Source organism: Crassostrea angulata, chromosome 9, assembly GCF_025612915.1.
Source record: "Crassostrea angulata isolate pt1a10 chromosome 9, ASM2561291v2, whole genome shotgun sequence".
NCBI lineage: Eukaryota > Metazoa > Mollusca > Bivalvia > Ostreida > Ostreidae > Magallana > Magallana angulata.
In genome coordinates, this window is record NC_069119.1 from 18,213,787 (window position 1) to 18,228,569 (window position 14,783).

A 14,783-nucleotide genomic window follows, 5' to 3' on the forward strand; every position below is an offset into this window, starting at 1 on the left:
CAACTTTGAATCTACACTACTTGTATGCTTCCACACAAGTTTCAGCTTTCCTGGCTTTATGGTTCTTGAGAAGAAGATTTTTGAAAATTTCTCGAAATGTTTTATTAATTTCTTATTATCTCCCCTTGAAAACGGGTGTGACCATTAATTTTCACAACTTTAAATCCCTTTCCCTAAGGATGATTTGTGCCAAATGTGTTTGAAATTGGCCGAGTAGTTCTTGAGAAGATGTTGAAAATGTGAAAAGTTTACGGACAGACGGACGAACAGAAGGACAGACGGACGATAGACAAAATGTGATCAGAATAGCTCATGATAAGCTATGAAGTTTATGTCATATTGGATAATTCAAACCTCTCGAATTTTTTTTTTGTGTAAATTGTCGATTATTGTCTTATAAGAAAAGAAAAAATTCTCATCTAGAAACTGTTGATCAAGTTAGCTGAGAATGCATGAGTTCTTTTTTTAAAAATATCACATATTAAGCTCAACACGGTTAAAACAATCATTTATTGGATATAAAACTATCAACTATTTTCACTAAAACATGAACCTTTTTTGAAAGTGCGTTAATATTGACGATTTCAAAGCACTTTGAAAGAAAAATCAAAATAACGCACTTTGAAAATTGTTTTCAAAGTGCGTAATTTTTCAAAGTGCGTTGTAACAATGCTCAAAGAAAGTGGAATATGCACTGTCTTGACTTATTAAAAACATGGAAAACCATTTATAAATAAACCAAATGGATTCAATTATAATATATGATATAAAATATGAACGTTTATTTTAACATGATCAAGTTGCTGGTTTTAAGTCAATGAGAGTAAACATTGTGTTTGAAGACGTACAGATTCTCGACCTGCATTGTAATTGCAACATCGTATACCAGCGTGAACCAAGCAATTTGGTATTTCCTCCACATAGCAATACGAAATATATCCAGAATTTCGTCATTTTTTGTTGAATTATACTTGGTTTGTGAAATGGGACGGTTTTTTGTTAGAATGTATAGTAGATTATTTTATAAAAATTTAAATTAACGAATTAGTATAGAGACTAATTAATGGTAAAATACTATGTACAGGGTTATTTTTGACCCATGTAATTTTCGCCCTTTTACACTTGCAAGCTTTTTCGCCCCGTCTTGAGTTCGTCCAGATGCAGTTGTGTTAAAAAAGATATTATTTGCAATGAGGGAGAAAGGGCGAAAATAAAACGAGGGCGAATATTTTCCTATATACAGTATTTTACAAAATGTAACTTCATTTGATTGCTTATTTTTAATTTCGAAGGGGCACTTTTACAAAAGAGTGATTTTGTGGAGGTTCAAATTAAATGATATAAAACACATGTATTACAATGTATGGATAGTACATGTATATCATTGTTAAATATGAACACAATGTCAAAACAGGATTTAACAATAAAAGGAAAATCACAGATGTTTAGAAAAAAAATTCATGAAATTCTATCATGACCTTTTTAATAAAAAGAAAATTAATTTTTGTCAAAACTTCAATCTATTTTGAAACCTTACCTGCATGAACTGATGCTATATAATTGTTCTGTATAATCGCCGATCTAAGTCCAATCGTACAAAAAAGACATATTTGAAATTATAACTTAATTTTAAAAGATATAAATAAATCTCATCTCATAACACGAATAATAATGTATTTTATAAAAAAAAAAAAGAAGAAGTTGTTGATTACACTGTACAAGATAAAAGACACAGAATGAAGTCAACTGATGTTACATGAAACTGAAAGATTTGACAAAATGACAGAAGTATGCAATTCAGTCACATTTTAGTTACACGTAGTTTTCAATTACCTGTTAGTCACCTTTCCGTCATCTGTCGGTTACATATCAGTAACCTTTCAGTCACATGTCAATTACATATCAGTTACCTTACAGTAACCTTTAACATGTACCTGTCTCAGGAACATCATTAAGAAATCGTATACTTTTTCAGTTCATTTTATTGGTACGAAATCAATGAAATGTGTAAATCTTGCTCCATTATCAATAGTCTTGACAAAAAGACAGTGCTTCTCTCTATATAAACTGTACTCCTCCGCGCGTTTTACCGCTATTTTCAGCCTGCACTATTTCCCGGATTTTCACCTGAGAGCTCTGACAGGAAGAAATAAGCCAGTATGTCGTCATCTCACCCTTTCCCTGATTCAAGAAAAACAAATTATTATATATTAAAATGTTTCTAATACTTTCTGAGTTAAAAAAAAAATGTTTTTTTCCAGTGGACATCTAACATTTATAATATGTGAACTTGGTTTATCGACAAGGAGAGAATACTATTTCGTTGCAAGCTGCGTGAGAAAGTTCTAGGTCGACTTTTTTGGGGTTATTGCAGCTTTGCATGTAGTTGGCTGAAAGACATAGATTACCTTGACCGTAACAACACCTCTAAGCACTGTCGTAAATATCCCTGTCTGTTTGATAAGCTTGTACGTGTCTGAGCTCAAATGAATACGTCCGCCTGTGAAAAGAGATCAAAGAAAGATGAACCAAACTTCAGAGTATTAGTTCGATTGCCGGTTAGGAAATACTGTTACCCAAATTTGATTCGCTCGCGAGAAATTTGCAAAGGTTCGCGAAAGCCTCGTTGCATGTCGCTTATGGTTTTCGCCGCGAGCCAGACATCAAATGTCTCTGGTATTTCTATTCCAGACATTGTGGAATCATTCGACTTCTTAATGGCTAAATTTTCGTGGCATTCATGGATAGCCCTCTTCCGCGAATTCAAATCCTCCACAAAAGATTTTTGAAAGAAAACGTTTTCTTACTAAAACTGAAACCCGACGCATCCACAAAATTACATTCCCACGATAAAGCAAAAATCCTACAATCCACGAAAATTGGCTCTCATGAATTTAAATAATTCCATAGCAATCTACATTTTGGTCGCGAACCAATGTTGCCGCAAAATAAAGTTAATTTACAGGACCTTGATCTAACTGGTGAAGATTCTTCTAATATGCTTGATTTACTGAGGGCATTCCTTGGAAATTGAGATTAAATTGAATACAGTAAAACACGATTATACCGAAGTCCCAGGAGGGGCAATATTACTACGTGATAAGCGTAATTCGTTACATCCGTCATGTTTACAACTTGTTATTAAGTCACGGGGAAATGAAAATCACTTTGCTGTAAGCGTCAATTCATTATAAGCGTGTTCGCTATAACCGTGTTTTACTGTATATCAACATTCAGTGTATATTTTTCGTTTCGCCAATAAAGTACTCATAGCAACCTGGAAATGTTATTACATTTAAAAAAAATTTGTCACACGACATGTCCGTCTTTACGATGAATTCTTTTCCGATAGGTTGTACTAAGATCCATCTGTAATATGACGACATGGTCCCGCATCGTGGGTTTCTACACTCAGTAACCATGTGTTTGTTTTCAAAATGGGAGGTGCACAATATTCGTATAAATATTAGGCTGACTTCTGCTGGTAATGAGTTTCACATCTTTGTAAATTTTCTTTCGTGGATTAGCCGTTAATGAAGATGTTATTTAGTTGATGAATTATTGGAGTTATGTTCTGGTTCTTTGGATTATAGGTATGCACAAGTGGAATAATATCACTGGTTTTTTTCCTGATGTTTACTGCCTAATAATTCCGATCTATCATATTTCTTGGCTTTACGAATTCAATCGTTGATGAGACCTTCGGGATAACATTTTTTTCTATGAATGCCATTCGTAAATCAAACAAAATGGAAGAATCGCTGCTAATAATGTCGACGTCCGGTATATTAACTTGTTTTGCGACAACATTGATACGCGACCATTTTTCTCATAGCTTTATAATAACAGACCTTGTATACAATGGTGAAGGTGGAGAATATTTGGTTGATATGAACATGAGTGTAAATTTATAGAACTACCACCCGATCCTTACAGTTATCATCTTTTCCTAAAAGAAATCTATCAAGTTTTTTCATCTTTTAGTAGGAGACAACGGAATTCCGTGGTTCCGTACAGATTGACAAGAGACTTTTAGTAAAAGAACTTTGTCTCCGTATATAGGCCTTATGCGAAGAGCAAGACTTGATAAAGCGCTGTTAGAAAAAGAATCCGTGACGGATTGAAAACAACTGTTAGAAGAAGACAACGCTCTGCAAGCCGCAATTTATGGACGAACCCGATTTAAAAATAATTCAGTATGTGCTTTTGTACAGAACAATGAAATGATTAAAAAAAATTATTATTCATAAATCAATTTCTCTATAATACGGAATACAAACCGTACTGCAATCCATGATACATAGGAAAACTTGATAGGCTAATATGTACAACATTTACGTTTTTTATAGAGTACATGATTTAAATGAAACTTTCTTAATACAAATAAAATCATTCAAAATGTAAAAAAAACAACAACATTTGACAAGTTGAATGATGAATTAAAAATAAGACCCCCCCCACCCCGTTGTTAACATCTTGACTTTTCACTTTACCCGTACAATGTAGTCGGGATCGTCTTCCTCCATTTTGACCTTCGGATTCAGCAACGTTCCTAGAAAAGGTGATGCATAAAATAGTTGTTTTCATATATTTTCATGGATATAAAACATTTTTAACAAACTAATATCGTATTTATATACATCTGTACCATATCGTTCACAAATTTGTGGAGGTGTAACGTTGGCATTTCTGTTTCAAGGTGGTTCAAACACATTGTAAATAATCCCTCTTTTTGGGAAATGGATCTATTTGTACACATTCATGCGCGGATCTAGAGGGGGGGTCCCGACCCCCCCCCCCCCCCCCCTGGAAAATGAAAATTTATTAAATTTACATAGTAAAATTATCGCGAAAATATGCCTCGGACCCCCCCCCCCCCCCCTGGCAAACACAATTATCCTTCGGACCCCCCCCCCCCCTGGAAAAAATTTCTCGATCCGCGCATGCACATTGTAACCTACATGTCATTCATTTATCAGATGATTGGAATCCACGAGGCTATATTGGGGCATTGACCATATATACATGTAGCTTTGGTCTAATGGGTTACCTTTATTCAGACAAACCCGCTGCAGAATACAAAAAATATTGTCCTGGGAGGGGGAGGGGGGGGCATGAAATACAGATGTGAACTGAGTTTTTTTAGCTCTACTAAGCTAAAGGCTCAAATGAGCTTCTTTTTTTATCTGTTGTCTTTTGTTGTCATCTTTGTTGTTGTTGTAAGCTCTTCACAGTTTCATCTTTTTCTCAAGAACCACTGGGCCAATTTCAACTTATACTTGGTACAAAGAATCATTAGGTGAGGGGGTTTATTAAAATAAAGGGTTACATCCTCTTTCAGGAGAAGAAAAATCAAGAATTTTTGACATTTTGGTATTAAAAAAGATTCTCTTCTCATGAACCATTGAGCCAGAAAAAATGAAATTTGGTTGGAAGCATCTCCAGGTAGCGTAGATTCAAGTTTGTTGAAATCATGATCCCCAGGAGCTACAATAGAGGTTAATTTTTTTTTTACATAGAAATACTGTATAAAAATGTTTAAATATCTTTTTTTTTAAAACCAATAGGCCAAGAATGCTGTTACTTGTCGGGTAATGTAGATTCATGATTTCAAGGGCTGAGGTGCCTCAGGTGGGGCTACAATTAGGGGTTGAATTTTTACATAGGAATGTATGGAGAAAAATCTTTAAAGGGGCATGGTCACGATTTTGGTCAAATTTTATTTTTATGCTTTTATTATTTACAATGCTTTAGAAATGCATTTCTAATGACGAAATTAAATTTGAGAGTCATTCGAAGAGTTATAAGCAAGATACAGGGCTCACAATTCTTTGTCATGTAAACAAGGCTCGTGCCCTGTTTTTGTTTACATAGGTTCCATATACCAGTATAAAATCTTTTTCCAGCTTATTTGTCTATCTTTTTATTTCTTTTAAGCATAGATATACAGTTCCTAACGTTTAACACAATCGTTTTAGGTTTAAAACTGACATTATTCCTTCAAAGTTCAAAATGTAAACAAACGCTTTGTTTACATAGCGAAGAATTTCAAGCTCTGTAACTCGCTTATAACTCAACAAATGAGACTCAAATTTCAGTAGCCTAGTATTAAAAATGCCTTTCTGAAGCATTGTAAATATTAGAATCGAAAAAAAAATTTTGACCAAAATTGTGACCATGCCCCTTTAAACATTTTCTACTTTGAAACCAATAGGCCAGGAATGCTTTAGAACCATTTTAACAAGGCCTTGGACTTTCAGTAGGACGTTACTATCTATTTCTTGCATCAAAAGAAGTTAACAATGACGCTGGCTTCAGGTGAAATATACACCGATTGAGTAGTCTTAGCTCAAAAGCCAGACAAATCGTGTTAATTTCAAAGAGCAATGGCTGAGTGGCATACAATGAATTAGACAGGCCTACGTCACATTGTAGTTTGACGTTTGACACCAACTACCCAAAGTCCAAGCTCTTGTTAAAATGGTTCTAACTTGTGTTGAACCGGTCCCACGTAGTGTAAATTTAAGTTTGTTCAAAATTCCTTGGGTAGGCTTGGGCCACAATGGGGTGAGGGTCAAATTTTTACATAGGAATATATAGAAAAAAGTCTTTAAAAATCTTCTTCAAAAACACCATTTGGCCAGGAATGCTGTAACTTGTGTGAAAGCATTCCAAGGTAGTGGTTATTCAAATTCCCCAGGTGTTGGTTTTGGCCACAATGAGGGGGTCCAATTTTTACATAGGAATATATAGAGAGAAAAATTCATTATAAAAAGTTCAATCCCAAAACTGAGAGACCAGGTATGCTGTTACTTTTTGGAAAGCATCAACAGATAGTGATGATTCAATGATCCGTGGGGGTGAAAGTGGGCCACAATGGAGAATCAAATTTTTATATAGGAATGAATATAAAAAAATCTTTCATACCGGTAATCTTTTTTAGCCAATATGATATGATTAACAATCATCTTGTTACCATAGAGGCTTTATGTTTCACACATGAATATCTTGAGAAAAATTATAAAACTTTGTCAAAATACAAGCATCTTTCCTACTGCATTGTCCAAAATTTTTGTATGACTCCATACAGCTGATTGTTGCTCAGGTGATCAATGTGGCCCATGGGCCTCTTGTTTTTTATTTTGATTTTATTCATTAGGATATTCAATGTTTTGTGGTTGGATGGAAAGTTAGTTCATGAGTGAGATAGGATTTTTTTAAAAATATTTTCACGAGTTCTTTGGGCACCATTGTGTAATTTTCATGTATTCCACATCAATCATTATAAAACGTATTTTATTGTTTATACCGTACATGAATTTACATATTAATAATTTTATCGTAGAGAGTAAGTAAAATTACCTAAATTATTGTTGATACACATCTTAAGGTAATGATCCATACCCCATTACATAAATAAAATGTGTACAGATTTTTCTCATATTTCTTGAACATGTATCACTATCAGATGATAGGTCCTTATAAAATTTTACCCAGTTCACTTGTCCTGACCTACTTGTCTATTTAATTTTATAAATTAAAGCTAAGGCCATTGCTACAAGGTGCTTTTTCATAGATTAAGTATATCAGCCTTAGCCTGGAATCGGACTTTCAGAAAATCATTTTTTGACTGATATCCTATGTAAAATTAATGAATTTTTTTTTCAAAAGAAATGATTTCATCAGTTTAACTGTCTTATTTATTAATAAATAGATAATTTTGGTTAAATACCATTGACCTAAAATGAAATAAATCAATCTGTTGATCATCTTAAATTGTACATGTATTATGTAAATCACATAAAATGGTTCTTTGGATACTGGAAAGTATTATAGATCGAGATCAGTATTTAGAAATTTATTAAGCAACATAATACTGATAACTCTATTTACCTCATATGCTTTCAAGAGAAAACCCTAGCTATTTACCAGATAACTCTTGTTATTTTTTTTAAAGACTTCCAAAATTATAATGAAATATAATTCTAACAACAATATTTAGATAAAATATATTTATGTTCGTTTCTAAGCATATAATGTAGAATAAAAACAAAATAGCTTTAAGGTGGATCACTATAGGCAAAAAAATGTGCGATTTTGGATGAAAAATTACATTTTCAAAAATTTAATTCAGTTAAGATGAACAAAAGCTCCAGGTGGAAGCGAACTCATGATATGCGGCCCAGAAGCCCAATATTAATACTTTAACCACTGAGCTACGACGATATACAAACCACTCGAACGATATAAACAGTTTTTAAAAAATTAAAAAGCCATCTTGTGATGTAGTGTCTTAAAAAGTATAAGTGTAGGTGTAGTGGGGTACCTTAACAAGTATGCCTAGATCAAATTATTTCCCTTTTTGTGTTTATCTCCCTTATTACACTGGAATTGATCACAGGCAGTATATATGGACCTCCAGTGATAAATGTTCAAAAATTTTAGAACAATCATTCAGGTTTTATTTAACCTTGCAACGCATTGAACGCAATGATGTTTGTACAGGAAAAAGTAAGCAATCTATATTTTCAAATAGATTATGCAATCAACACAGCCCAGTCATCATTTAATGTTAATAAGGATATGTGATTGCAGACGTAGTATTTTTGACAGATGTGTTCTAAATGAATTTCAGCTTGGTTTCTTTGTAATAAATACATTTTTAAGGTCTCAATTAAAACAGGAAGAGACATACCGGTAATAGCGTGTGAATTATGTCGGAGTGTTTCGTGCATATGGATGATTACTTTTACATTGGAATTTGAGTCTGACATCATCATGGTCATTTCTTGCAGTCCATGATTTTTCTTATGATTGAAAGGTTTAGACCAATCGATTTCAGTCCTCTCAGTTATATGATTTACAATCAATTTTCGTAAGAAATAGATGAAATTATACTTGGTGGATGTAAATATTATAGATTGATTTTAACCACATTAATTGATTTAATTATTTTAGGCAAAAATATATACTTCTAGTTAGTTTGACATCTGCCATATCATAAAGGTAATATTTTAAAGCTTTAAACACGTCATGTCATGTTCTCAATAAGGGCACAGTTGATCATAACAATTAATCTAAATGGTCTCATTATACCATTCATAAGACCAAGGACCATTGCAACCTTAATATTTTTTCTTCACGTCTAAGAAATTTTTACAAGGTTAGCAAGAACTTCGTCGTTGCAAATATTTCATGCCGCAAACCAGTCCTTGTTGTATGGTGGTTATAACACCATGAATATGGATAAGGCAGTTTATCAGAAGTTAATCACGAAATAAATTCACTGCGAAAAAAAGTGGATTTACAGTACAGTTTTATCTAAGAAGGTATCAATCACAAGACATAATATTAGAATTATTTTAACACACAAATTGTATTGGTATATCAAGAACTTTGAACCCACACATCATTTATCATATGTTAAAGAAGAGATCAATTAAAACATCTTGGTAACAGCATCATTTAAAGGTAACTCAGGTGACCTATTGCAATCTGTGTTTGACCATTGAGGTCAAGGTTTCTAATCAATACACTGTATGTAATTGATATGATGTCCTTGTTCCCTGGAGGAGAGGGAGAGGGAAGCATGAATCAGAAGGTCTTTTACTTTTAAAATGTAAATGCTCTCAAATTTTTGAAATTGGTTTTATACGTTAGAGGAATCTTTTATCTGCTCACGTCAGTACGTTGCAAGAAGGAAATGATGAAAATCCTTATTCTTAACCCATATTTTCTATTTTATATGTATTCAGATGGAGGGGCGATGGATAAAATTAAGACAAGCAGATATCAAGCAAAGACGAATGCAGGTTATGGGACATGCTGGATAGAGAGCCTGACGGGGAGCTCAAAGTGGATCTTGATGGGAAGTTAGTTGTCCCCAACATCATTGAATTAACCTGTATACAACCAGACACAATACTAGTGTTCCAGCAGTCAAAGACATTGGTTGCAATATAGCTGACAGTGTCATTGTAAGAAAAATTGTGAGGAGACATATGAAACTAATAGACTCTGATGCTTAAGTATGCAGACTTGGTGGCAGACTGCAAAGATGGTGCTCTTGACTGTCTTTAATAGAGGTTGGTTGCAGAGGGTTCCCTGCACAATCTATGGGGAACTCCGAAGCTGCTCACAAGAACAATTGGGAAGAGCATGTAAAAAACTAATAAGAGGACTGGAAGAAAAAGCAGAGAGGTCATCTTCCTGGTTTTGGCACCATCCAGATCTTTGCTGGATGTCAGGTCCATCAAGTGGTAGATTGGAGAATGTCATTGCCCGGCAGGGTCAAAACATTTTGAGATGGTTAGAGACATTTGGCGATCTGAAACAAGCACAAGAAGCGGAACATTATTTATAGAGATTGGCATACATAAGAGTGTCAAGCTGACAGATACATAAAAGAAATCCATCTTTTGTAAGTGTATACCATCTATCCCTTGTGGTTCAATCAAAACATATTTGAAGTCATTAATTGTATACATATTGATATGTTAATCAAATTGTACGAGGTAATTTTTTTCTTACAGATCCCAATGCCATTTGATGATCATTCATCATAACTGCCTAAACAGCTACTAGAGATTGTTTTCAAGCAAAAAGAAATTGTTTGTTGATAGTATTTTGTGGAAAACAATACCAGTAAGTTGTTTGTCAATATAAATTTTATTCAATGATTGGTAACAGTAAATGTTGGTGTTTTTTTTTTTATATTGCAAATTGCAAAAAATTATGATGAATTTTACATTTATTGATAAGTGATCTATTAGAGATTTACCTGTCATAGTAACATTAACTACACACTATTCATTTAAGGTGTGATGCCAATGTTCTAACTTTTATGAAATTATAAGCTATAAACCATTTATATGCGTATGAACCATAAATTTCTATAATTTTTTAATTCATCAGTCGGTCCATTCTTTGGTCTGTCTGTCCATCTAATATCTTCTCTCCCCTTGGCTTAGTCTGGCTCATACTTCACTCACAGAGTGCCAATGGTCAAAGGATTAACATGGACCTTAAACGTTCTACTTTCCCACGTGAACATTGAGTGTATGCTGTGCAATATTTTTAACAGTGAGCTCACACTTAATGGAATTTGGTGTCTGAGCGCTTATGAATGGTTAATGATGAATGAATTAACCCAGAGTGGAAACAGAGTGCAAACGCAAGAGCAAAGTGAAGGGTAACAGTATGTGAACGCAAGATGAACGATTTATTTGGGGTGCCTTGGGAGTTATCCTTACATTGGGTTTCATCATTAATCAGGAAAAAATAGCAAATAAACTATATGTATGTATTGTTATCAGCCTCAATATAATATATTCTGACTGAACGATAAGTGAACATAGAATGCAAGGCGAACGCTTTGTGAAAACTTGGTGAGCTAACACTGTGAGCGCTTTGTGCATGGTGAGTGCGAACGGAGCGAAGCGGAGAGCACAAGTGAGCGCACAGAAAATGAAAAAGTAGAATGTTTCAGAGACTTTAAACCTAGTTTCAAGCTCAAATGTGAAGGTCATAGCAGAATGATATGACTCCAGAATTGTCTGGTGCATATTTTCTCTCCTCTCCACATAAAGAGAGCTTTTAGGTTAATGGTGTGCAGTGACTGAACCAAATTAATGGGAAGGTCATAACTTATCTCTTATAAACAGTTGCTTAATCTTGCTCAGATTGAACAAAAATACCTGTATGTATGGTAAGGGGTAATGAGATTGAATTAAAAGTTCTATGCCAGCTGGAAAATTTATTAAGTAAGTTACAGTACAGGTCAAGTTTCAGCAAAATTCTCTGAAATACTAATTTTCATCCTATTGTCCAATATTATTTGAGCAGGGCCCTTTGGGATGGTCACCATTTCAATAATGTCTATAGTTAATACAGGTATATAGTTAACATACCGGTATACAGTAGTTCAGTATTGAGGATATCTAAATTTTATATCTGAACCTTATTCATTGATGGTTTAAAAATATATTTCAGGTTGCAGTGTTTCGTATGACATCTCCTAATATCCACAGCTTAGTAGGATCAACAGTAAGAGGAATGGTGAACGAACGAGCCAGTGCGGAACTCCCTTTCATCTCGTTTCTGTGAAAAGTGGTTCAAGCGCACAGAAGACCATTTGGTGTCAAATATAGTACATGAAATTTACCAATCTGCATACAGAGTCAATCATTAATCCACAGAAACAGCTCTCCAGTTAAGGTGCATCTTGACGTCGTGTCATTGATTCCATCTCGTGTGCAGTACTCTTGGTGTTGGAATTCCCTGCAGACATTGACTTGATCGACCATTCTATCCTCATTGATTGCCTTAAATTTTTCTTTGGCATATGTGGCGACACTTTTTGGGGGATAAAAATCTTACCTTAACAACAGATATCAAATACCGGGTACCTGTGGCTGCAGTTATCTTACCTGTGTCATCTGATTATGAGCTAATATTTGGAGTTCCACAAGGATTTGTTTTAGCTCCTAAATTCTACAATGTTCTCGAAAACTATGGGCAATGGCACCCTATCAAGACTTCAGAGAATATAGAATACTGCATCTAGCGTAATAATGAGGACTATGAAGCAGGATCATAATACTTCAACCCTGATTTCTCTGCACTGGTTGCCAGTAGAGTTCCAGTCCCAGTAAAACAGTATTGTAACTGTATTCAAAGCCTCTATGCATGTCTCCTTTTTATATTCAAGGCCTTGCCAATTTTTATATCCCAGCGAGATCATTGCGCTCTGAGAATTCCATGTTTAAAAGTTATCTAAAGACTCACTGTTTTTAGGATGGCCTTTTACTGTTAACAATATTAAGGGTTATTTTTCTTCTGGGCTGTTTTATGACTCCATTGTTTTAATTCTTTGTTAAGCCAGTAGAAGCCTTAAAGTATTTAGAACTTTTACTATTACTATTTTTATTTTTCTATTTATAGATTAATCTTTAATACTTATGTCAGTTAAATATCATTTATTTGTACATGCATTTTAATGTTAAAGCGCTTATGGGTATTTTCATTATATTTAGTGCTATACAAATTTTATAATTATGATTTTAAAAAAGATCAGTTGCCATATTTTATGTTACAATCTTATATTACAGTCAAGAATTTCATCATTTTTTACCTTTTTATTTATGGTAGAAAAAAGCAATATGATACAATTTGATACAGTGTAAAATAAATTTCAACTGACTTATTTTTAATAGTTGTTACATTTTACAGATATTGTTCACAGGTGCTCTCTGTCTTTATTTATGTATAAAAAAATTATATGCATGGATCCAGAAATCCTTCCAGGGGCATCTGGTGTGTTTCATTGTATATTTTAAACTTTGATGCTGTTTTAAATATTATCTTAAGAATATTCATAATGATTATGATAAAGTGTAACATTATTAGATTTAGTTACTTTATAATAAAAAAAATATAAATACCATTGATTTTTTTTTATCTGCATGCATTCCTGCACAATTATATTTTCATATATTTACACAGTCGTGTTATCATTATGAAATTGGTCAGCATAACAACATGTTTATAATCTTAAAAAAAATTGAACTTAATATTTAGTACGGTATAACATAATGCCAGGTTAATGGTCTAGTATGTCAAAAGTCTCTTATTGTAACATTGCAGGGGAAAATTAAACATGTCATACTGTGGTATCTTGCATTTACATCATAGGGAATGACAACATGGTTGGAAAATCACAGTGATTGGACTTTTACACACACAGTCTCTCTCTCTCTCTCTCTCTCTCTCTCTCTCTCTCTCTCTCTCTCTCTCTCTCTCTCTCTCTCTCTGTTTAGTTTGCTTTATACCAGTTGTATATACCAATGATAATACCAATTTTTCCATGATTTCACACCTTCATAAAATCAATCGTAAAGGAAGTGATCGCAAATTCAGAAATATAAAGATTAAGTATGCTTATTTTAGAGTCCATGTGCAAAACTATGCACCTTTTGAAATACCAAATAATCAATTGCTTTCTTTAAAAATTTAAAGCATCATTTGCATTCAACATTGAAGTACAGAGCAATTTGTAGTAAAATATTCTATCGAATCAAAACACTCTGTGATATTCAGATTAAATTGCAAAGGAGATCTATTACATACTAGAATTTTACTCTGTAAGAACCCTTTACATCTAGAAAGATTGTGTAATTAGTCGTATATAATACTATTTGAGTCTTATGGGACACCTCCATTTTATGACGCACTACCGATTGAAATAAACAATAAAATCGAGTATGATTTAATATTTTTCTTGGGTGAGAGGTGTACCAAGACTATGGAACTCATGAGTTTGAATCCGCTCGGGCTTTTATAATTTTTGCATTTCCAAAATTTTTATAAAAGACATACTTATTATGTTCTTTTATCTACATTATATCGGCAGGTGTCCCATATCACCTCGAAATAATCCACAGTAAACACACTCTGATAATACAGTTTCATTAATCTTTAAAGACAAAGCACCTTTTCAAACTCTTCAGGAATAAATACACAACATAACCAGTGCTAACTCCACTCCAAAAAGCAGCTTTAATTGGTCAAACTCTTAGTCAAAGCCCCCTTTTGTGACTATTTCCGAATAAATACAAAACCCTTATTCACCGAAGCAGGTGTCATTGGTTTCACCTTAATTAATGATTACTCATCATTTAATTACATTTTACTTACTCGTCAAAATTCAACCCTACGCCTATAACATTAACCCCCCCCCCGCCTTAGCCTTAACAGCCCCAATTCCTCCCACCTCAACCCTAACC

At 33.7% G+C, this 14,783-nt stretch overlaps 1 protein-coding gene and 1 long non-coding RNA gene across 2 annotated transcripts in view; one reads left to right on the forward strand and one right to left on the reverse strand.

The window, feature by feature from the left end:
* Positions 1-1,711: 1,711 nt before the first annotated feature.
* The window catches only part of LOC128163629 (uncharacterized), a 29,740-nt gene continuing 16,668 nt past the window's right edge, over positions 1,712-14,783 (reverse strand). The window contains exons 4-5 of the mRNA XM_052827257.1: positions 2,409-2,500; positions 1,712-2,181 (exon numbers count right to left, since the gene is read on the reverse strand). Of these exons, the coding sequence (XP_052683217.1) occupies positions 2,059-2,181; positions 2,409-2,500 (215 nt within the window). The 3' untranslated portion in view covers positions 1,712-2,058. The remainder of the gene's footprint in view (positions 2,182-2,408; positions 2,501-14,783) is intronic.
* On the forward strand, positions 4,506-13,437 carry LOC128163632 (uncharacterized). The gene is made up of 4 exons (XR_008240841.1): positions 4,506-4,561; positions 9,756-10,420; positions 10,533-10,644; positions 11,992-13,437. It is a non-coding gene; the product is annotated as an uncharacterized LOC128163632 (long non-coding RNA).